At 36.8% G+C, this 24,557-nt stretch overlaps 1 protein-coding gene across 2 annotated transcripts in view; it reads right to left on the bottom strand.

Moving 5' to 3' along the window:
* The window catches only part of SMC1B (structural maintenance of chromosomes 1B), a 71,445-nt gene that overhangs the window by 7,720 nt on the left and 39,168 nt on the right, over positions 1–24,557 (bottom strand). For both annotated transcript variants that reach the window (XM_010983429.3, XM_064491372.1), the window contains exons 13-20: positions 18,169–18,306; positions 17,750–17,866; positions 16,120–16,226; positions 7,957–8,098; positions 6,999–7,144; positions 5,498–5,651; positions 2,131–2,229; positions 156–312 (exon numbers count right to left, since the gene is read on the bottom strand). In XM_010983429.3, the coding sequence (XP_010981731.1) occupies positions 156–312; positions 2,131–2,229; positions 5,498–5,651; positions 6,999–7,144; positions 7,957–8,098; positions 16,120–16,226; positions 17,750–17,866; positions 18,169–18,306 (1,060 nt within the window). The remainder of the gene's footprint in view (positions 1–155; positions 313–2,130; positions 2,230–5,497; positions 5,652–6,998; positions 7,145–7,956; positions 8,099–16,119; positions 16,227–17,749; positions 17,867–18,168; positions 18,307–24,557) is intronic.

Here is a 24,557-nt window from a genome sequence, read left to right as displayed (position 1 = left end):
AGGAATTAGTGACTCAGTATTAAAAGAATGTTACTTTAAGACAACAGAGGAAAAATATACATAATAAAAACAAAGGTACGTTCCAGGGGGATTATTGGTTAGCGTTACAGAACACCCACGAACATGATCCTGGCAGCACTAAAGCCCAGCCTCACCCTCTGCGGACTCCTGAAACTTGTCCCTGACCGTCTTTAGGTTCTCCAGGGCTCTGAGGTTGGGGGCTGCTGTCTTCAACAGGACATCCTCCTGGGAGGCTATCTGTTGCCGCAGGAGTCTAAGGTGGGCCTCAACTTCTTTATCTGTTTGTAGAGCCTATTATTGGCAAAGGACAGCAGTGATTAGCCTGGCTTTTAGACCCAAAGTGCTAAGGTAATTAGGCCCTGGCCCCTGCGTTGCTCCCCCGCACCCAGGCCTGCCCTCCCTCACAGCCCTCTGAGTCTGCAATGACGCAAGGCCGCACTACATGCAGCTTCCTGTTGGCTGTGCCCTTTCACAGCTCTCGCGTCACAGACGCTGCTCTCTTGGAACAGGCTTTGTCTTCTTATTTCTTCATCGGGCCAAAAAAGTAACGATGCATATATCACTTCATTTACTTGTTCGCTAAAAAATATTGCTCATCTACTATGTATTAGACACTGAGGAATCAGCAGTGAAAACTGCTCTGTCCTTGTCCTTAAAGCTCTCACAGGGAAGCCAGACGTGTAAATTGGCATTTACAGCAGTGTGAAACCCTCCACCAGGCAAGCATGGAGGTCTGCGGGGCAGGCAGAGGGGTCCAAGCATCCGGAGGGGTAACACTTCAGCTAAACCTAGACAATGAACGGAATTAACCTGAGTGAGGAGGGAAGGGAGAAAGTGGAGTCGATATCACATTCCAGGAAAACTTTTTTGACCTCACAGAAGGAATTAATAGCCGATAAAGGCGACGTTTTAATTCATTGTAAAAAGGATCATTTGAAAAATGTTGAGTGAAACTGGTTAACTCAGGTACCTTTTTAAAAAGATTCTTACCTCATATCACATACAAAAATAAATTTCAGATGAATTAAATAGGTAAATGAAAACAAAAGAAAACCATTAACAGGAAGAAAATATAAATATTTTCTCAGTAATGTGGTGGGGAAGGACTTTATGGATATGAAAGCACTGAATAGACCATAAAAAAGACAAGACTTTTTCTGATTGCCAAAAGTACGAGTACAATCAAAGAGCCCAACAAATCTAACAAAACATATAGGAGACACATGACATGAAAGGATGTGGTGGGTACTGCTACTTGGCATCCACTCTCCCTTCCTTCCTTCCTAACAGAGCCCACGTCTGACCATTTCTCCCTCATGGGTCCCCTGAACCCTGCTTGGTCTAAAGCTACGTCCACCCCCCATGCAACAGTGACTGGTCAGGAATGAACACATGACCTACTTCAGGCCACTGTGATGAGGGGGCAGTTGCTGAAATTTTGTGGGAAAAGCCTTTCTTCAATCTTAAGAGCAGCAGCACCACAAATGACAGTCTTCTGTCTTCTCTGAGGGTGGTGGCTGTGTGGCTGGAAGGCCAAGAAAGGCTGCAGTCATCTTGCCCTCATGAGAGAAGCAGCCTCCGGATGAAGCCAAAACACAAAGCATCATATGGCTGCAGGGATGACTGAGAAGCAGAGTCAGAGCTGCCGAATTAGACACCACGATGCTGGGCTCTGGCTCTGTGCCCTGCAGCTGTGAACGACTGGTCACTTACTGAGGGGACCACACTGGGACACTGACAGGGCAATGTCCCTGACGCCAGAGTATGTCGGCCACTTTTGTCTACTTCAGGGCTTCTCAAAGACTTTATTATTCACTGTGAATCTCCAAGAAGGGAAGAGCCTTTCAAAAAACTGGCAGAAACTTTTCTTTGGCAAGACATTTCATGGTACTGGTGCTCTACAGGACACACGGTGAGAAACGCTGGTATAAACATTTTAACTGTTCTAAACATTAAAAATGTAACCTATTCACACTATTCCTTAAAAAATCATTAGGAAATCTACTTTTTCCCCTAAACTTATGCTCTGGCATCTAAAAATTATTCTGTAGTATTTAAATGTTCAGTATTACCATGAGTTAGTCATAACGACAGAAACCTTTCCGTTACCTTCAAGTCCTCCCTTAGAGAGCTGTAGTCTATCTCAATGGCTTCTTCTTTCTCATATATATCAAGTGTTGCCTGGGTACTTTCTGCTTCAGTTCCCAACTGAAAAACATATGAAGCCCTTTCTTTGTCATCTGAAATGGTGATCTCTTTATCCTCCTGCCCCAATCTAGTTGGTTAACACCTCAATCAGATTAAAAGTTAAAATGCTTATGTTGGCTTGCAAGGCCATGATGACCTGGCCCTCTGTTACCCTTTCACTGACTTCATTTTGTGCCAGTCTCCTGGTACTCACTCTGCTCCAACCGCACTGCCCTCCTTGAACAGACGAGGCACACGTCCACCTGAGAGCCGGCACGCTGCCCTCTGCCTGGACAACCTTCCCCTGATGTCTGCATCACTTCTTTTACCTCCACTACTAACCAGCTGCCTTCTCGCAAGACGTCTGTGGCCTCTGCATCTAAGACTGCAAACTCTCCTCTACCAATATTCTCTTTTCCTTTTCCTCCTTTACACTTTCTTTAGCCTATATCATCACCAAACACGTAAGTATTTCATTTGTTCACCATTTTGTTTTCGTGCATGTGATAGAATATGAAGGAAGAGATCCTGGGCAGTTGTATTCACTGCCGTATTCTCGGTGCCTAGTGCAATGTTGACAACATGTAATATTTCAATTTCAATATATATCATTCTCTGAAAGAAGAAAGGACTAGGAAAGAAGGAATGAAATAAGTACTTCTTCAGTTGTAGGCTGGTCTCTGGTGTAATGCTGATACCAAAAACTAAGACTCACAAATTAAGAGAGAAAAAAAAGCCTGTGTCACACATCTCGCCCTAGATGTTCTCAGCTGAAACAAACCCAATGAAACTACTTTTGGAATTAAGTCTGCATTTTAATGTAATACACCCATGTTAAAATGGTTCGCACAGAAGTGGAGCTTGAATACAAAATGTAATACTGAATCGCTGACTGTCACGATTCCTGTTGAGGTGATTCAACATCGTATTTTGCATTATGCTTCTACATGAGTCCTCTGATGCCTTGCTATTCAAAGTGTGGTCAGTGGGCCAGTAACAGTGGGCCTCACCTGGGAGCCAACAGGAATGCAATCTCTTAGGCAACAAGATCCCCAGATGCTTCACGTGCACAATTACTCCTACAACTGCTGTTGTAAGTCAGTTAATTCTACTCAGTGATCTTCTCCCCGCCCTCTGGAGAGAGACAGCTTATACCTAAGACCCCTTCTGTTTGGGGCTTTACAGACAACCTTGTACAGCATCCCCATTACACGGCCACTGCTTGATGTGCTTGCAACATTCCCATCAGGGAACTCACCACTAGAGGCCCTCCCTCTTTCTAGTAGGAAGTGTTCCCTAGCAGAAGAAATCTGATTCTGCCCTCTACCCCCAACCCTAGTATTCCCCTTAGGACCAGAAAGAACAAGTATGATCCTTCTTTGGCAGACCTTCCTCTATTGGAGGAGCAACCATACTCCCTCAGCCTTCTCTTTCCAGCATGACGTGGTCTGGGCCTTCTCGCTATCCTGGACACTTTTCTCTCAAAAAGCATCAAGCTTTAGAAAGCGACTTGACTAGCACAAAGTGGGGCAGAACTATCACTTTTTCTTTTTAGATAACGATTCAGTATTAATCCTGCTCCAGGTCTTAATGCCTGCGTTGAAATACCCCCCTAGGAATACGAAAGCCATCCACGCTGACGAAGCATGAGCCCACACTCACGGTGGGCCTGCTGGGGAGCACTTCTGAAGGTGCGCCAGCCGAAAGAGGAACAGGATCAAAGCAGAAGCAGGAGCACTCGCCCAGCAGCATTTACTTAGACGTCGGTCGCTAAACCTGCTTCCTCCTCTACACTGTCCTGTGATCAACCTCTCCTAAAATAACACTCCTTTACAGACTTTCCACTTCTCTCTGTAGCACGGTGAGTACTGTTTTTCTGCTCCCATCCACTTCTGCTATTACAGGCCCCTCCCTCTCCTCTCTCTGCGCCCTTAATTAAGAATGGACACACAGCTTAGAATGAGCCAACCAGAGTTCTTCCCCAGGATTTTTCTAACAGAGAGGACAGGGGAGAGCCGTCTTTCTCCTCTGGTCAAAGTGAGTGGTTTCCTGTGGGGAAAGCTGATCTGAGAGAACAAAGCCAATACACAAATGAATCAGAAAGAGTTCTTGACAACGTTCAAATTCCTGGACCGGGTCATGTGTGAGACTGCTTCCATTCCAGCCCTACCCCTTCCCCTCTTTAAAGCCATCTGAGTGGGGTTTATGACACTTGTGGCCAGGAAAGGGTCTTCTCCTTTACTTACCTTCTATCTGAAATGTGATCTTTGCTAAAATAGAGAAAAAAGACTTTTTGAGTATAATATCACACCAGAATTATGCTATGGTAAGTGGTCAATATTAGCAAGAGAAACATTATTATATAGATACTTCATACTGAAGAACCCAAAGGGCTGAAGGCCTCTCCTGGAGTAGAAAACTGGCTGGGACTGAATGGATTCCTGACTGAGGGCAGAGCAGAAAGGGGAGGAGGCATGTGGAAAGGGAAACCACAGACGAGATTCACCAAAGAACTCAAGAAATAACTTGAGAGGCAAAACAAATAACTATTTTCGCCACCTTCTGGATCAGCTAATAGTGAAACTTTCTGAACTGTATAGTCCTATCTTTCCTAACATGAGCCACAGAACTAAGGATGTATATACTTCCAGCCAATCTAAAGAGTATGGTGTAATATAAATGTGATGAGAAAGAAAGAAAAAAAGGCAAACAGAGAGATGTCACCATTAGTAGACTTCGGTTTCATCTTCCGATTCCTTGGGTGTCTAATCTTGCCTCCCCCACACTCTCACCACTTGGACAGACTCAGTGAAGCATGTTTCTTCTGAGAACCATCTCATGTGGCTGGTGCAGGTGCACAGCAAGATACCTCCACACACCATGTACAATGTCACAACAGTACAGAGAACTGCTCGTGCCAGCAGCCCCCTGGCACGTGGCCTGCGGTTCACGGTGGCTAACACCACCTCCCCGAAATGTCCCTAACTCCAACGGCTTTCATTCTCTGATTCCTCTAAATATAGGTTACAAAAAAGCTCCAGTCCGTCCTGTGGAGCTAAAATGACATGGATTAGCAAGAGAAAGAATAGAACTGCACAAAATGCCCAGTCCTCTGGAGTGATGATCATTTTTCACTTTTTTCCTCCTAGGAAGAGATGTCTTTTCTGCCCCTAAAAAGGCTTTAGAACAAGAGGAAGAATCTGCATAGCTGGGACTTCACTAACCAGCCAAAGGCATTACATTAAGTTCCACACGACTGCACATACTTTAAAATCATTTGCTAGAATACCTCCACTTCAATGATGTCATCCAATGACCCCAACAAAAGAATTATTTCAATGTCTTGAACTTTGCAATCAAGCAACATGTTATGCTTCTCTAACCGTTTCTGTTCCAGAGAAGTTTGAATGATTACAACCTCTTTTTGCCGTTTTACCACTTCCCTGTAAACACACAGATATAAAAGTTATTGTATTTTACTAAATATGTAAAGTAGCACCAAGGAAGAAACATATGTTATAAACTTACATAAAAAAAGATTTATTTTTTCCTATGATTACTGTAAATTCCAATTATCTCACAGATGCTTGCAATTTAAATTTTAACACTCTTGACAAAGACCATGAATGTAAATATTTAACCCAAGGGAGCATTTTCAATAATAAACATTGTTACTTTAATCAGGCTAGCAACAATACAGTGCTTTCCTAGTTATTTTCAAATCTGTACAACTTTTCAAGCTACGTTTCTCTATGTAAGTTCTACATTTTAGAACTTAAAACCAAGATAAACAGTCTCTTAGCCACAGAAATATCTTATCAATTAAATTATTACACACCTAGTAGCCAGAACTTTTTCTTTTAACTACCACTACCACTAATGTAATGCCTTCTATCTTAATGAGGGGTTGGGAGTTATACAAGTTGAAACATTGTGGGATTGTAAAGAAGACCTAGAAGCAGGCCAAAAATAAAGTAAGTTAAGAATTAGATGGTTTTCAAAAATATGATGACAAAGAGAGACGTGGTTCTGTTTAAACTAAATATGAGTAAAAAAAATCAAGACTAAATGAACTTAATTCCACTTAAAAATCTTAGACAAAAAATTTTCTAACTGTATCTTAAAACACTGAAGAGCTTTGAACAGTGAGGAAAATTGTGAAATGCCACGAGGCTGAGTAAACAGAGTTCACTTCATCTGATCACTTGTGACTGCATCACACAGGAAAGCAGATGTCACTGCGGTACAGCAAGCCAGCTGATTCAGTGTTATGGTCGTCACCGTGGTAAACACACATGCTGAGCATGTGCAGGTTCTGTTCTAAGTGCCATGTGCAATAGCTCATTTAACCCTTACGAATTTTCTATGAGGCAGGCACCATAATGATCGCCATCACTGACAAGGAAATGAAAGCACAGCACAGAAGCAGCAGAGCCAGGACACGAAACCATGCAGCGTGGCTCCGGGTCTACACCTCACCTGCCGTGCTCCGTCACATACACAGTCTCCAGTGGGAGACTCCACAACGGAAGTGCTGGTGTCAAGGGGGATTCAGGGTAAGGGGCTCTTTACGTAGGTCTCTGTTTCATCCACCAAAGAGAACTCTGAACGACTAACCACCTCTCTTGGTTCTCCCCCAAATAAGGCTGCTTGATAGGTGGGATGTGGGACCAAAAGCAACAAAGGTACCTATTCAAATAATGAACTTTCCTATAATAAATCTCAAATTGATGGTAAATATCTTCAAAACTCTGGTTGTGGTCTTTCAAACTGATAAACTTCTTAATTACCTATCAACAGCCAAAAACTTCTTCCGTTCCTCTTCAATTTGAGCTTGGACTTTCTCAGCATTGGAGTTCTGAGCAACAAACATGTCCTTAAGTTGCTGCTGTTTCTCCATGAGTTCATTCACAATTTTCAGACAATCTTCTTCAGTCTGAATGGAGAAGATTTGCATTGCAGATTAATAAGGTCAGTAGATCAACTTATCATCAATACAGCAACCCAGTCACTCCGAGGTAAACCCTTATCCTGCATGCTGCTTGAACCTGTCACAGAATGTGACCCACTCTTGTTTACCGTTCACTTTGGATTCACTCCTCAGCTGGCTGCCACCTAACTTCTGTTCTCTGTCCTGTGAAAGAATTTTTGCTACTTACTAAGTCCTCTTAATTGGCAATTAAACAGACATTTTCCAGACTTGACTTTTTGACAACTTTCTCCACTTCCTGTTTCCTCACTCTTGGGGTCTTCTGTAATACCACCCCTTCTGGCTCTCTTCCCAACCTGTGAACACTCCTTCCAGAATCGATCCTTGCTCCACTGCTCCTCACTGCCTACCTCTCTGCTTGGGAGTCTCAGCCATTCAAATATGTTTTCAACTTACTCCCATAAACCAGACTAGACTCCCCTTACCTACCTACTCTCTAACTCCCTGCTGGAAATTGCTGTATGGATGCCACATAGGAAAGTCAACCTCTGCAGGTCCAGAATTTTCTCTCCTTAATCGCTCCTCCTATCCACCCCTCGCCTGGTTAGAATGCAGGAGTCATCCATGGCACGCCCCCTTCACATAATAATTCATGAAGCTGTGTTAATTTACTTCAAGTATTTCTCAAATCTGCATGCCCCCGCCTCTCCCCCCAACTTCTTAAGACTATTAGGACATTTCAGGAGCTCAAAACAAATGTTTATTCAATGAAGAAAGTCATCATTTCGATGACACTTCAGCCACCCATCAATAATTACCTTCTTTAGGTTATCAATGTCTTCTCTACCTTTCTGGATAGTTTCTTTTAATGTGTTAATCTTATTCAGTTTCTTCTTTAGATGACTGCGACTATATTCAAGTTGAATATTAAGCCGAGTTTTCTGTTTCTCAAATTCTAATCTAGTATAATAAAGTCAAGCATTACAAGTGGTAAACAGAGCCTTTCAATTCTTTTTTTTACACTTTTTTACTTTATGGAAAATTTCAAACAAATATAAAAGTAGAAGGAATACTATAATGGATTCCCATACAGCTATCATCTGGCTCTGATAAGTATCAAGCCATGATTAATCTTATTTCATCTGTAACCCCACTTATCACTCCTTCCCACTACTGGATTATTTGAAGCAAATTTCAGACATCATGTAGTTTCATCTGTAAATATTTTAATATTGTATCTCTGAAAGTGAAGTGACTTTTAATACATAACCTATTATACATAAACTATTATAGAAATGATAAAAATTCCTTAATATCAAATTGCTATCATTGTCAAATTTCCTGCATCTCATTAGTTTAAAAAAAAAAACTGGTTTGTTTGAATCATACATTGCACATGAATATGTTTCTTAAATCTTTTATAATCTGTATAGGTTCCCTCCCTTTTTAAGTTATAATTTATATGCTTATTCTTATTTATTTAGTCAATTAGTCTTTTCAAATAGCTATTTATTCACAAACTCCAAACTTGGGAATTTAAGAACATGTTCCTTCCTGAGGTACTTTCCTACTTTGCCAGCTTTATAAACTCTCCATAAAAATTCCAATATTGAAAAAACAGTCTTCAATAAGTGGTACTGGGAAAACTGGGCAGCTACATGTAAAAGAATGAAATTAGAACATTCTTTAACACCATATGCAAAACAATAAACTCAAAATGGATCAGAAACCTAAATGTAAGGCTGGATACTATGAAACTCCTACAGGAAAACATAGGCAGAACACTCTTTGACATAAATCATTGTAATAATTTTTTAAATCTTTCTCCTAAAGCAAAGAAAATAAAAGCAAAAAATAAACAAGTGGGTCCTAATTAAGCTTAAAAGCTTTTGCACAGCAAAGGAAACTGATAAAAGAAAAAAGGAAACATATTGAATGGAAAAAAATATTTGCAAATGATATGACCATTAAGGGCTTAATATCCAAAATATACAAACAGCTCATACAACTCAAAATCAAAACAAAAAACCAAAAACCAAATAAACAACCTGATAAAAACGGGCAGAAGATCTGAAAAGACATTTTTCCAAAGAGGAAACGCAGATGACCAATAGGCACATAAAAAGATGCTTTCAACATCCCTAATCATCAGGGAAATGCAAATCAAAACCACAATAAGATAACACCTCACAACACCTGTCAGAATGGCTGTCATCAAAAAGACCACAAATAACAAATGTTGGCAGGGATGTGGAGAAAAGGGAACCTTTCTATACTCCTGGTGGGAATGTAAATTGGTGCAGCCGCTATGGAGATTTGTCAAAAAACTAAAAGTAGAACTACCATATGATCTGGCAATTCCAATCCTGGGTATGTATCTGAAAAAACCCTCACTAATTTGAAAAAAATATATGTACCTCAATGTTCACAGCAGCATTATTTGCAATTGCCAAGATATGGAGGCAACCTAAGGGTCCATCAACACAATGGAATACTACTAAGCCATAAAAAATGAAATTTTGCCATCTGTAACAACATGGATGGACTTGGACGGCATTATGCTAAGTGAAATAAGTCAGACAGAGAAAGACACTTAATATGTGGAATCTAAGAAATACAACAAACTAGTGAATTTAACAAAAAAGAAGCAGACTCACAGATACAGAGAACAAACTAGTGTTTACCAACGGAGAGAGGGAAGTGGGGGGAGACAATATAGCAGTAGGGAATTGAGAGGTGCAAACTATTATGTATAAAATAAGCTACAAGAATATGTTGTACAACACAGGGAATACAGCCAATATCTTACAGTAACTATAAATGGGTATAACCTTTAAAAATTGTGAATCACTATACTGTACACCTATAACTTATATAATATCATTCATCAACTATAACTCAATAAAAGTCGTATCTCTAAAAAAGATTCCAATTCCAGTGTCAACTGTAGCTCCTCCTTTCTCCATCCTCTCTCCTTTACATACCCTGCTAACGGAATCATTCATTCAAGAAACATTTTAAAGCACTAACTGTATCACATATTGTGCTAGACACTACTAATACAAAGACAACAGCAGCAGTGATTAAAACAAAGAGTAGTGTTTAATGAGAGGTTACTATGTGCCGGACACTGTTACAAATGCTTTCACTTGAATTAACTCACTGAAGTTATCTGACTCTCTGAAGTTGGTAATACTACTATCCCTATTTAACAGACAAGGAGACCAAGGCACAGAGAGTTAAGTATCTTGCCCAAGGCCACCCACTTAGGGAGTGGTGGAGCCAGGCATGACACACTCGGGCAAGAGCCAAAGAATCCCAGCTCTTAGCCACTCACCATGCTGCTTGCATGAGTGATTAAGAACAAATCCTTCAATTTTTTCTGCTGCAGGAGGCAGACATACAGGCCAGGTACAAATGGGACACTTCTTCACTTGGCTCCAGAACACCACACTACTCTGGCTTTCCTCTCCCTTACTGGCTGTTCCCTTAGTAATTCCTTTTCATCCTTGCTTACATCGCCTAGGGTCTCTTCTCTTTTCCATCTACATTCATTCCTTTGGTGTTCTTACCCAGTCATGTGACTTTAAGTACCATGTGTATAGTGACAATCCCAAAATTTTTACTTCCAGCCTGGACCTCTCCTGTGAACTCCTAACTTGTATATTCAGCTGTCTACTCCATACCTCCAGCTGGATGTCACAGGCATCTCACACTTAATACCCAGGACACATAATGGATAAGCTACTAGACGTAATAAGAGGAGTTAGCAAAGTTATCAGATGTTAGGTCAATCTAAAATTTGATACCATTTTTTTCTATACCCATAGAAGGCAACTGGGAAAATATCATAAAAATAGATACTAGTCATGAGTCTAATTGTAAAATATCTAGAAGTTAACTTAAGAACACACAGGCTCTCTATGGGGAAAATGTTAAAATTCTAATGAAGGACATAGATGATTAGAATAAATGAAGGCATATTCTATGTTCTTAGATGAAAGGACTTAATATTTTGAAGATGTTCTCTCCAAACAAATCTATAAATCCAGTGCAATCTCAGTAAGAGTTCCAGTTGGATTTTTATGAGAAACTCAATAAACAGTGATAGGCAAAATTCTTTAGAATGAAAATATATTGAAGTCCAAGCAGACTTCAGAATATGGAATATGACAGGGATGAAGAGGGGCATTTTATAGTCGTAAAGGGATTAATTCAGCAATAAGATATAATGATCCCAAATAAGTATGCACCTAATCACAAGGCCTTCAAATACATAAACTATAAACCGACAGAACTGGAAGAAGAAAATGACAGACCCAAAGGTATCCTTAGAAACTCCAACACTGCTCTCTTAGTGACTGCTAGTGCAACTAGACAGAGAATCAGTAAGTACACAGAAGATCTGAGAACACTAATCAACTTGACTTAATCCTCACTCAGAAAACACTCCACCCACAAATGCATATTTGTTTCAAGTGCACATGGAACTTTTACTAAGATAGAATACATGTCAGGTCATCAAATAAGCCTCAGTCAATTTAAAAGAATTTAAATAATGCAAAATATATTCCTTACTATAATGGAATTAAAATAAAAACCAGTAACAGAAAGATATCTAAATTCCCCACCCCAACAACAGCAACTGTTAAATAAAACTTCTAAACACCCCACAGGTCATAGAAAGAAATCACAAGGGATATTAGAAAATATTTTGAATGGAGTGAAAATGAAATACAACATACCAGAAGCAATGGGAAGCAGCTTAAGGAGTATTAGAGGGAAATACACAGCTTAAATGCTTATATTAGAAAAAAAGAAGAGTACGAAACACATAGAGCAAGCTTCCATCTTAAAAAGCAAGAAAAAGAGTAAATTAATTAAACCCAAAATAAGTAGAAGGAAGGAAATAATAGAGTCGAGAAAAGAAGTCAATAACAGAAACAGATAAATCATAGGGAAAATCAGTGAAGCCAAGAGCTGGTCTTAGAAAGGATCAATAAAACTGACACACGTCTAGCTACACATCAAGAATAAAAGAGAAAGGACAAATCAGCAACATCAGAAATGAAAGAGAGCACATCAGTACAGAGCCCACAGGAACTGAAAAGGATAAAAAAGGGAGTATTAATAACTTAATAAATTTGGTAACTCATTAAATACACAAAAATTCCTTCCAATATACAAACTACGACAGCTCACTCAAGAAAAAACATATCCTGAATGGCCCTGTATCTAATAAGGAAACTGAGCTTATAATTAAAAAGCTTCCCACAAAGAAATGTTGGTGCCCCAGTGGCTTCACTGGCAAAATTTGCCAAACTTTTAGGAAATAAATAATATAGTTTCACAAAAACACTTCCAGAAAAAAAGAGGAGAGAATAGTTCTGGATGCATTTTATGAGTCTGACATTACCCTGATACAAAAACGTGACAAAGACATCAAAAGAAAACCATAGACCGATACTCTCATGAATGTAGATGCAAAAATCCTTAAAACCTCAGTCAATCAATCCAAAATATTTGATAAGGATATTACAACATGACCCACTGGGGTTCATCCTAGGTATGCTAACATTCTAAAATCACAATGTAATTAACCATATTAATGAGAACCCCCCTACTAAAAAAACCCAACCATACAATTATTCCAATAGCAGAAACAGTATTTTGACAAAATTCAATACTCATTCATGATAAAAAATTTTCAACAAACTAGAAATAGAAGGCAACTTCCTCAATTTGCTAAAGGGCATCCTAATGTTAATATCATACTTAACTCTGAAAGACTTAATGCTTTGCCCCTAGAACTAGGAATAGGGCAGGATGTCCACTCTTACCACTTTTATTCAACACTATACTAGAAGTCCCAGTTAGTGCAATAAGACAAGGAAAAAAAGGCATTCTAATTGGAAAAAAATAAAATTTTTTATTCACTGACAACATGATGATCTAGTAAAAAATCCGAAGGAATCTACAAAAGAAGCTACTAGAACTAATAAGTTTAGCAAGGCTATAGGATGCAAGGTCAAAACATCAATTTTATTTCAATATACTACCAACAATAAATTTGAAATTGCTAATTAAAACAATTCCATTTATAATAGCATAAAGAAATGAAATGCTTAGGAATAAACTGAAAAAATATGTCCAGTATCTGTAGACTGAAAACAAAAGAACATTAAAAAGAGAAATTAAGGAAGATCTTAAAAGTCGACATAGACACCATGTTCATGGATTAGCACTGTTAAGATGACAATTCTTCCCAAATTGATCTATAGATTCAACATAATTTCAGTCAAAATCCCAGCAGACTTTCTTGCAGTAATTGAAAAGCTGATCCTGAAATGTACACAGAAATGCTGAGGACCTAGAACAGGCAGGGGCTTGAACTTCCTGATTCACTCAGGGCCTAGAAAGTGCCTGGCTCATGGGAGGCTTACAGGATAGGTACTGAATACATTAATGAACTATGACAGAATTATACAGAATAAAAGAAAATGGGCCAAACTGTTGACTTTTTATTTCCAGACAATGGAATAACGACTGATTTTTTAAAAAAAGTCTCTGTTTTCTCCAAGAGGCACTTACTACTTCTGTATTTAAAATTTTCATTTGAATAGGTAATACATGAATATGGTACAAAATTCAAAAAGTGTGAGAATATACAAAAAGTAAATTATGTCTTTCCCTTCCCCTCTGCCTCCCCAGAGGAAACAACTCTTACAGTTTCTATATATATATATTTTCCCCTAGATTGTCATTTGTCTTCTCATTTTCTTCATCATGCTTTTGCCATGCAAAATATTTAAAACAATTTCTATACATCTGCATTTTACCAATTTTTTCTTTTATGGCTTCTGGGGTTTGTCATACTGAAAGACCTTCCCTAATCTGAGGTTATTTTTAAAATTCTCTTACGACTTATTCTAGTATTTTTATGTCTTCATTTTAATTATATTAAAATATTTGACTCAACTGCAATTAATCTGAGTCTAAGGAATGAGATAGGGATCCAAGTAGGTTTTTTCCAGGATGCTAACACATGCATCTCAACTGAGTTATTGAAAAGTGGGTTTTTTCCCCCACAGATATGAAATGCCTCTTTATATTAGATCAAATTTCCTTTATAGATCTGAGTACATTCCTAGACTCTATTTCTGAGCCATACCTTAAGATTTTAATTAAGGTAGCTTTATATACTATGTTTTAAAATCTGGGAGCTCTAGTCTTTTCTCATTACCTTTTTCAGATTTTTCTTAACTAGTTTTGAATGTGAACTCTGGAATCAGCTTAACTAGTTTAAAAAAAATCTTGCCCATACCTGTATTGAGATGATATGTAAATTACGTATTAAATTAGGGAGAACCAAATTCTTTACACATTGAGTCTTCGTATGAAAGACCTAGTATGCCTTTCTTTTTTATTCACATTTCTGTATACATCTCTCAGTCTTACTTAAAGGTCTCTTTATATATTGTTTTCACACCTAGTAAGTTTATTTCTCAGTACTAAGTATTTATCTTTTTCTTGTCTAATACAATTTTCACCTAATATGTTGTCTCCCTGGCAGCTTGTGTATAGAAAGGCTATACATTTTCAATCAATTCTATATTAATTTTAATTAAAATTTCATATTAATGTTTGTATTAATATTACTCAATTTTCTTCTTTGTTTTCCTTTGTTCTCTAGTAATTTCTAAATATGTAACATATAATCTGCATATAAACATAACATAATCTAACATACATAACATATAATGGTGATAACTTTACCTCTTCTTTTCCAAATTTTTATACTTTAATTTCTTAACTGTATATTGACTGGTATATCCAGAAAAATGTTAGTTACAGTGGTGATACTGAATATTCTGAATTTACTAGGAAACTTCTATCGAGTTAGTCCATGAAGACATGTTAACTTAGAATGAGATTTATTTCGTCATATCACAGGTATCTAACTACTTCTATTAAAAAAAATTTAAATTAAGAATGGATGCTGCATTTTGTCAAGTGCATTTTTCACCATCTATAGTTGATCAAATGATTTTTCTCCCTTAACTATTAATATGGCAGCAACATATACGTGTAAATAATATTTATAGCAATAATGATTGCTACTGAACCGTCTTTTCATTTCTGGCATGAAGCCCACTAGATAATGTTTTGCTGGTGTTGTACTGCTTGTTTCTACATAACCTTATTTTATTTGGTTATTTATAGGTAGAATTGATTTATAGTTTCTTAATATATGTGTATGTGCCCTTTTGGATTTTGGCATCTATATCACATTCATTTCATAAAAAGATGTTTTTCTTCTCCTTCTATACTATAAAGCAGTTTAAATACCAAACATTTGTTCGAACATTAAACACTGACGCTACATGCACCTCTAATGTCTGCTGGGATGATTCGTCTGTGAAACCACATGTGCCTGGTGAATCTGGGGGAATGGGGAGGAAGCTTTTTAACTTTCTTTTCCCATGGTAACTGACCTCCTTAAATTTTTTCTATCTTGTTTGGGGTAATTTTGGGTATTTATTATTTATTGAAAATTATCAACTTTATCCACATATATGGCTATTTGTAGAGAACTAAGTAAATTTTAATAACCACCGTGAGTGCGGTTATGTTCCCATTCTCTTATTTTATATATTTATGTTTTCTTTCTTTAAAAAATTGTGAAATAAAAGAATTAGACCACTTTGTAAGAATAGGAATGTTTACTAGCTATTTCTTGATGAGTTGAAATAAAGACTACCTCAGGGTGGGAGTGTATAGCTCAGTGGTAGAGTACATGCCTAGCATGCACAAGGCCCTGGGTTCAATCCCTAGTACTTCCATTGAAAAAACTGAAAATAATAAAGCATTTTTAAAAATTATTTAAAAAGACTACCTGAGGCATAATTCCTTTAAACTATGAAATAACAGTTACATTTATATACATGTAATTGCTTACCAACATCTGTTAATAAAAATACCTTTTTTGATCGATTTCTTGCTGCTGTTTAATGTGTTTGTTCTCAAATTCACGAATATTTTCTACACCAATTTCTTCACAGAAATGTTGAAAAATATCATCTTCAACCTTTTAAATTATTTCAAAACAAGTGGTTTAATAATTAATTTTAAGACAGTATATATACAGACAATACTTAAATCTAAGTTTTTCCCACCAAGATTTTCCCAGACTGGGCCAGAGAGCGAGCCCAACAAGCCCGGTCACCGTCATCTGGGGAGTCAGCGCCTTCTCCTTCTTTAACTTCATAAACTGTGCTTATCTATTTTCAAATTTCTTATTCTAAAAACTATGTAAGAAAGCCTACAAGTGGCCTTTTAAATATTCTGGCTTTATCAAGTGTTTAATACAAAATCAGAAGTACTGCATTTATATTAGCCACACCAAAATACAACATTCTACATAAACAAATAAAATACTCTCTCTATGTGAGTAATACTATAGTCAGGTAGTATAAAATCAAGAGGACTAAAGAATAGAATTAAGACTCAAAAAGATTTGGAAAAATTAGAATGGGCCAAATCCAACAAAACAACATTTAACATTTTTAAAGCCCTGAATTTATGCACAATTATAAGAGAGACTTGTTTTAACAACAGGACATGTTAAAAACTTTCAGATTTCAGTTGAATATAAATTAAATATGAATGTGATAAGACTGATGCATTAGTAAGCTATAATTTATATAAGCAGATAATCCAAACCATGGAAAGTTATAGTTGGGTGTTTAGAGTCCCATGGTACTCTGTACTGGTCATACAATATTTTTACATTATTTTTTCTTCTAGGCATTGACAAACAATAGTGTATCCAGCAGCTGGTTACTAGAACTGGTCTTAAATCCATGGTAAATGTAAATAAATAAGGAATTAGGGGTGTTTAATCTGGAAAAGAGACAATTAAGGAGCAACATAAGCATGGTTTCAAATTATATGGTAAAAGGCAGAACTAACAGGAATGGGTGGAAGTTACTGAGTGATGGTGTGACAAACAACTTTTTAAGGATTAGAGATAAATAACAGTGGAATGAATTAAACCACAAAATTCCTGTCACTTAATAAGCAGAGGCTAGAAGATCAAATCTGTTGCCCCAGATCCAAGCAGCTGTGCCCAGCATGTAATAAATGTTCAAGAAAAAAAATCACTGAGTGAACACACAACCTTAAAAGATGACACAAATGGCAAAGTTCTTTCCTTCCCGGTGTTAAGGGCAGTGAGAGAAAGAAAGCGGCTGAAATTTGTACAATGGACGAGGAGAGGCTGGAGAGCAGAAGAGAGTGAACTATGCCCTAGTCACTGTCTCTCGAGATGGGCAATAGCAGTTCTCAAGAAACACAAGGAAATGAATTTGGCAAACCAATAAAACTTAGCACTTATCAGCAATGTGCTGTACACCAGAACTTGACAGAACACTGTAAACTGACTATGCTTCAATAAATATATATATATATATATATATATATATATATATATAAACAAACTTAGCACTTAACAGACTTTGCTTTAGCACATTTTGAAGAAGTCCTTAATCTGGTGTCTGGTCTAGAACTATATTCTACATGCCATTTAGTAATAAATGTATCATTCAAAACCTTATCTATCTTTCCTTGAAATTCTTCAATTCTTTTTTGCCGTTCTTTGATTCCTTCACTCAACATAGTACATTGAGACTCTATATTCAGCAGTTCACTTTGTAGCTGAGATTGTTCCTGATTACAAAAGAGAAAAAAAAAGTCTTTTTAGTACAGCTATTTTGGCTTTATATCGTGAAGCCAAACACATGACAGTTATCTTTCAGAATAAAAAGGGAATCCATGAGATAAGGTAAACGGGGCAGGTACAACTGGATAACAACATTAACAACCAGGAAAATAAAGTAACCTAAAGGACTGTAATATCACCTCAATCACGGGAAAAAGTGTAAAAATCACACGGTGCTATATACAGGTAATCCCTGAAATTCTACGTCCCAGTTCCAATCTCCATCAGATTTTACGCAAGCCTGTGTTACCCGGAAGAAAGCGGCCAGGCGCTTCTTTTTGATTATTTCCAGTTCGCTCTGAGAATACTTGAGTCGCGTCTGAGTCCCTTGTACTAGAGTCCGTAATTGTTTCAAGTCGGCTTCCTTGCGAAGTGCCTTCATTAAATTCTAAAAAGGAAGGGAAATATGATAACACTTTATAATGGAAAAACCTTCACTTTTCAGAGTGCCTTCATACATTCTAGCTCACTGATTTTTACATATAACCACACCCACACTCCATCTTCCCTTCTTCTGAAAAAACATTGGGCAATTAAGTACAGAAGCCATCTGGGGTAACTAAGACGCCATGCAGCATCCTCAAAAAATTAACTCCCTAACAGGAACCAGGCAAGAAAATGAGGAGTGGGGAGTGCCTGTTCCACCCAAGGCACACACGTGGCATAGAGGAGACCACATGATACGTGTTGCCTTGCTCTGCACATATCCTCGTCTTGCCTCGTCCATTTCCTTCTCCCTTCACCTACCCTATGACTCAACCAAATTAACTCCCTAGTACACGTTCTGTATTTTTACTCCAAGTCCTTATATGAAAACATATGTACACATATTCGCCCATATATGTTGTTTTTCAGTCTTGTTTTGCAAATTTAGAATCATGTTAAACATGCTTTTCTGTCTCCTGCTTTTCTCATTCAGTTACTCACAAAAGTCAACTGATAAAACCCTAAATTCATTCTTTTAGTGATTGCATATTATTCCACAGTGTGACTATACCAAAATTATTCAACTCTTCTCTCAATGATGGGCATTCACTGTGCTTCCTTCCAGGCTTTTGCCTCTACAGTAATCGTAATAACGTACTTGTTTGTATACCCTTAAGTATTTGTGTTTTTATTCCCATGCCATAGATGCTCCAAGGTGAGATCAATAGATCAAAGGTATTCATGTTTTTTATTATGCTAGTTGGTACCAACTGCTTTCCCAAAGGCTAAAACAATTCACGTTTCTATAAATGACTGTGTGTTTCTGTACAACTCCACCAGCATACATATTTTTCCCATCTTACTTATAGATATGAAATAATCTTAATTTGTGTTCCCCTAAGTTTTATATTCTATATTGACACTTTTTTTTGTTTACTAGCCATATGGATTTCTTCATTCAGTGAACTAGGCTAATCCTACCCTTTGCCCAGATGTTTCTATCATGTCTTTTTCATGTCAGTGTATAGAGTTCTTTGGTAGTACAGGATCTACAGTTTTCATTTTAAACCTTTTTTAAAAAAATTATACAATGGCTTTTATCCTCATTTAAAAATTTTTTTATTTCAAAATTTAACCCACCTGGAATTTATTTGTATGCAATTATATGGGGCACAGAGTTACTTCTCCCTAGATGTGCTAATACCATTTACTAAATAATCTATCCTTTTCCCACCAAACTAAAACAACGTATTAGTTGTATATTGTCAAATATACTGGGCCTATTTCTGAAATTCCTATTCTTTTTCATAGATTAATGCCAATACTACATCAGCTTGGTTACAGTGGCTTTTCATAGTATTCTATATGCTGGCTAGAGAAGTTCTAACTCACTCTCTTTATCACTTTTTTTTTGTTTTGTTTTTACTAGTCTCAGGAAACTCTTCACTTGTAGGAATTAGAGGATCATTTTTTTTTAAATCCTTGGTAGTATTTTAATTAAATTTGCATTCAGTTACATTAATTGGAGGACTTCTAACCCAAGAATATCATGTCTTTTCTTTCAGTTGTTGTTTTATCATTCAGAAATAATTACTGTGCCTTTATACTTATCCCTATACTTTCCCTTTTTAGATGCTTTTTGATAGTAGAGAAAAACTAGAGTTTTATTGATGTATCCTTCTCATTATCTTATTAAATCTAGTAGTTTTTAAACTACAGTCTTATCAGCCTAAAGCTACTTTTTCTTTTTGAAAACATATACAAATTATCTCGTTTTGTGCCTACTGTATTCAATACAACTTCCAAGACCATGTTAAATATCGGCAACAGCGGGTATCTGTCCTACTTCCTGATTTTAATTAAAATAGTTAAATTTTAATGCTTCACCATTTAAGCAGTTATTTCAGTCAGTTTTGGGTAACAGCTATATTTTATTTTACTTAAGTAATTTCCACCAATTACTCTTTTACTCAGAACTTTAGAACCAGCAGCTGAACTTTCTCAAATGCCTTTCTACATATGATCATGCTATTGTCTCCTGCCTGTAATTTGTTAATGTCATGGGCTATGTTGACTGATCACTTAATACTGAAACACCCATATATTCTTGGAACAAATCCTACTCAGCAGACGTATTTTTTTTTTTTTTGCTACACTGCTGAATTCTCTATACTGATACTTAATTTAGAAATTACACATTTATGCTCACAAAGGAAGTCAGTACTTAGTTTTATATTTGTAGTATTTTTATAATATTTGATATTAAAGTTATACTACCTTTATAAAATAAACTAAGAAGGTTTCTACTTTTTCTATGATCTAGAATGGCTATCCCAACACTAGAATTATATTAGAAATGAACTGTAAACCCATCTGGTTCGTCTTTTTCTTTTTTAACTGTGACAAAATACACATAAAGTAAAATTTACCACCTTTACAATTTAAGGGTACAGTTCAATAGTGTTAAGTACATTCACACTGTTGTGCAACCAACTTCCAGAACTCTTTCCCTCTTCCAAAACTGAAACTATACCCATGAAATAACTCCCCATTCTCTGATTCCCCCAGAGCCTGGCAACCATCCTTCTCTTCTGTCTCTATGAATTTGAATACTCTTGGGACCTCACATAAGTAGAATATACAGTATGTCTTCAGTGACTGTCTTATTTCATGGAGCGTAATAGCTTCAAGGTTCATCCATTTTTGTCCGTGTGTTAGAACTTCCTCCCTTTTTAAGGCTAAATAATATTCCATTGTATGTATAGACAAAATTCTGTTTATCCATTCATCCACTAATGAATACTTGGGTGGCTTCTACTTTTTGGCTATTGTTAATAATGCTGCTATGAGTATTCTTGCAGATCCTGCTTTCAATTCCTTGGGGTATATACCCAGAAGTAGAATTGCTGGATCATATGATAATTCTGTTTAATTTCTTGAGTAGCCACCACACTGTTTTCCACAGTTGCTGCACTATTTTACATTACTATAGTTGTTTTCAATGGGAAATCATTCAACTAACAGTGGCTTAAAAAAATGTGTTTATTTTTCTCACACAAGAGCAGTCTAGGGTGATGCAGTTCCTCAACAATGGCACCTTTCAGCTTCTTAACACGATGGTTTTTATACTCAAGCTTCCTGTCTCTTTGTACAAAACTACTGCTCTGTCTCCAGCCCTCCTGACTGTATTCCACTCAGGAAGAAAAAAACGCAAATTATAATACCAACATTTCTACCTATACCTCTAAAACTGTCACATGGCCACCGCTAGCTACAAGGGAACTTGGGAAATCAAGTTGTTCTAGATTTCTATGATTCTTTAATAGAAACAGGCAAGGAAGGAAGAGGCTGTGGGTGGGGACTGGGCCAGCCAACTACACCGCTGCCTGCCTCTGCTTCATTTCAATATAGTTACGTGCCTGTTAAGATTTTCTCAAAATTATTTTAATTTTCTCATTCCTGATGTGTATGTTTGCTTCTAGCTTTTCTCTCCTTCATTAGAGTTGTAAAGAGTTTATTTTATTAGTCTTTCAAAAGAACCAGCTTTTAGATTCATTTTTCCCTTTTCTATTTGGAGTTTTCTATTTGATTAACTGCAGCTTAAAAAAAATTCTGTTATAGTTTTACTTGTTTATTTTGTGGTTGTTCTAATTTCTTAAAGTAATAAATTCCATTCTAGTTCATCTCTCTTCTTTAATAATGAAGATATTTTCCTCTTGATGTAGCTCACTGTGTCTCAAAGACTTTCTATTCATTACTTTTGAGACATCTTGTAATTTTCCTTGATTACATCTTTGATCCCAAAACTATCTACAAGTACATTTCTTAATTTCTAAGTAGACAGGTTTTTTTGTCACTATTTATATTTCATTAAATTATGATCAAGGTGACCTATAAAAATCTCTGCTTTAAAAAAACTACTGAGGTTTCCACTGTGGATAAGCATTTGATCAGTTTTCAATAAGTGTTTTATGGATATTTTAAATAATCTCCCATTTATTGAGCATTTATCATTGTTTTATAAAGTAGACATTAACTTAATTCTCTTAACAATGCTATGAAATAGGTATTATTATTATTCCCATTCTATTGATAATAAAATTAAAGTATAAAAGCATTTATGTAAGTTATTCAGTCACACTGCTATGAAGTGGTAGAAACAGAATCTGCATTTAATCTTATTGATTATATTACAAATTCCTCTACATTGTTTCTGTCTACTAGATTTGCCCAATTTTTTAAGAAGTACATATAGTGAAATGTTTCACTCTAGTTTCATTTTTATTAAGTTTTCTTGCTTTAAATATTTAGGTGTTATGTGCTTCAAAGAGGGCTAAAAATGGAGATCTTGTTTTTTAATACATAATATCCTTCTTTATTCAATTTGTTCAGTAAATATTTATTGAAAGCTTACTATAAGTGAGGATTTTTAACCTCAAAGTTCACATTGTCTGGTATAGTCACTTGTTCTTTTTCGTTTGCATTTGCCAAGTGCTCGTTCTATAATTTTCAATATTCAATTTTAAGACAATTTCTTATAAATGCCATTTAGCTGAATTTTGCTTTTTAACCTATGACGGTCTTGGTCTTTTAATGAGACACTTAAATCCACTCATGTTTACTGTAATGACTGATAAACAAAAATTTTATTTCTTCTTTTTATCTTTCATTCGATTCATGCATTATTTTTGCTATTTGTTCCTGTGCTAATTTAGTGTACTTTTAAACACTCCATGTCTCCCCACTCACCAACATACAATTTTTAGAATATTCTTCCTCTTCTCCTTAGAGATGAGACCTTTGGAATATATTTACTTCTTTCTTCATCTCCAGGTCCTAAGTTTTGCTGAGTTAGTTTAGCACTATTCACTTATTATTATTAGGTCTGATCTAATCCATGTGTTGCTCAGAGTACCTTCTCTAGTATTTTTGTCACGTGGAGTATGTGGATGACATTCTCTCTGAATTTGCTTATCTGCAGATCCCTAAGAGGTGAATGATGTAATACAGTACTTTCCCTCAGTTGTCTGCAGCCCTTATTCCAGTCTTACCTAGTTCTGTAGTTGATACAAGGTTGATAAGGGGTATTTTTTAAAGGAGGGGAATCCTAGAAGTTCAGGAATCACACCTAGATCTGTGTTACTGTGTGACTTTTCTCATTAAGCCTACAAGGGAACTGTGTGTGTCCTTTCAATTGGCAAATTAAGGATCCTCAGGTTAGACATTTTCTTCTGTTTTGTTTAATTATTTCCTCTCTTCTGTGTTTCTTTTCCTCCTTCTGAAACTTTTATTATTCTCACACCAACTCTCCTGAGTCTGTCTACCAAGTCTCTATTATTTTCATGATATCTTTATCTTTGTAATTTTCCCCCCTCACTGAGATGCAATTCCATTTGATCTTCCAGGTTATCAGTTTGGGTCTCAATATGGCAACCCTATCCTTCAATCTATCTATTGCATTCTATAGTTTAGAAATGTTTTTTCATGCCAGAAAGTCTTGTGTGTGTGTGTGTTGGGGGGTGATATGGGAAGGGCCAACACTATACTGCATCTCCTTAATGCTCCTTTACTGTTTTTGTTCAAGGGCTGACTGGCTCCCAGAACAACTCAAATGCATTTATGTATTTCTTTGCCTCCTGAGGATCAGGTCTGGGTATTAACGTACCCTAAATGGCAGCTGCCCTACAAATATGCTCTACACCCAGAGGCCAGCAATTAACAACAGAAGACTGTCAGTGCCCAAATCTGAGGTACAGGGAAAGATATCTCTGGTCTCCCTGGCCTCTCCCAAACTCAGGAACAGGGAGGCCACAACCTACTAACGTTTAGCTTCATGGGATTCAAGAAGACTAAGCAAAGTCACATGGGACATATATTTAACCTCTCCCTAGGGTTCCCCTATGTCCTGATTCTTCCCCCAGTACTCTTCAAAGATCACAACAGAAGTTCTGCATCAGCTTTTCCTGGTGGCCTCCCCCAGAATCCAAGGCATCATTCACACCCAGCTCTCCACTAGGTTCAGGTGAGACACACAGGTAGGAGATTTGTATAAATAGGATACTAATTCATTTCAAGTTGTTACCTTCCTACAACTTTCTCTGTGCCTAGGGCTAAATTTGTAAAACCTTTAAAAGCTGAATATTTATACACCTTAGATCAAAACATAATATGCAGTCTTATGCTTACAGAAAAAGATTAAAATTAGTTGAGTAA

This window comes from Camelus dromedarius, chromosome 11 (genome assembly GCF_036321535.1).
Source record: "Camelus dromedarius isolate mCamDro1 chromosome 11, mCamDro1.pat, whole genome shotgun sequence".
NCBI lineage: Eukaryota > Metazoa > Chordata > Mammalia > Artiodactyla > Camelidae > Camelus > Camelus dromedarius.
The sequence above is the reverse complement of the archived record's forward strand: the minus strand, read 5'-3'. Positions and strand labels throughout refer to the sequence as shown.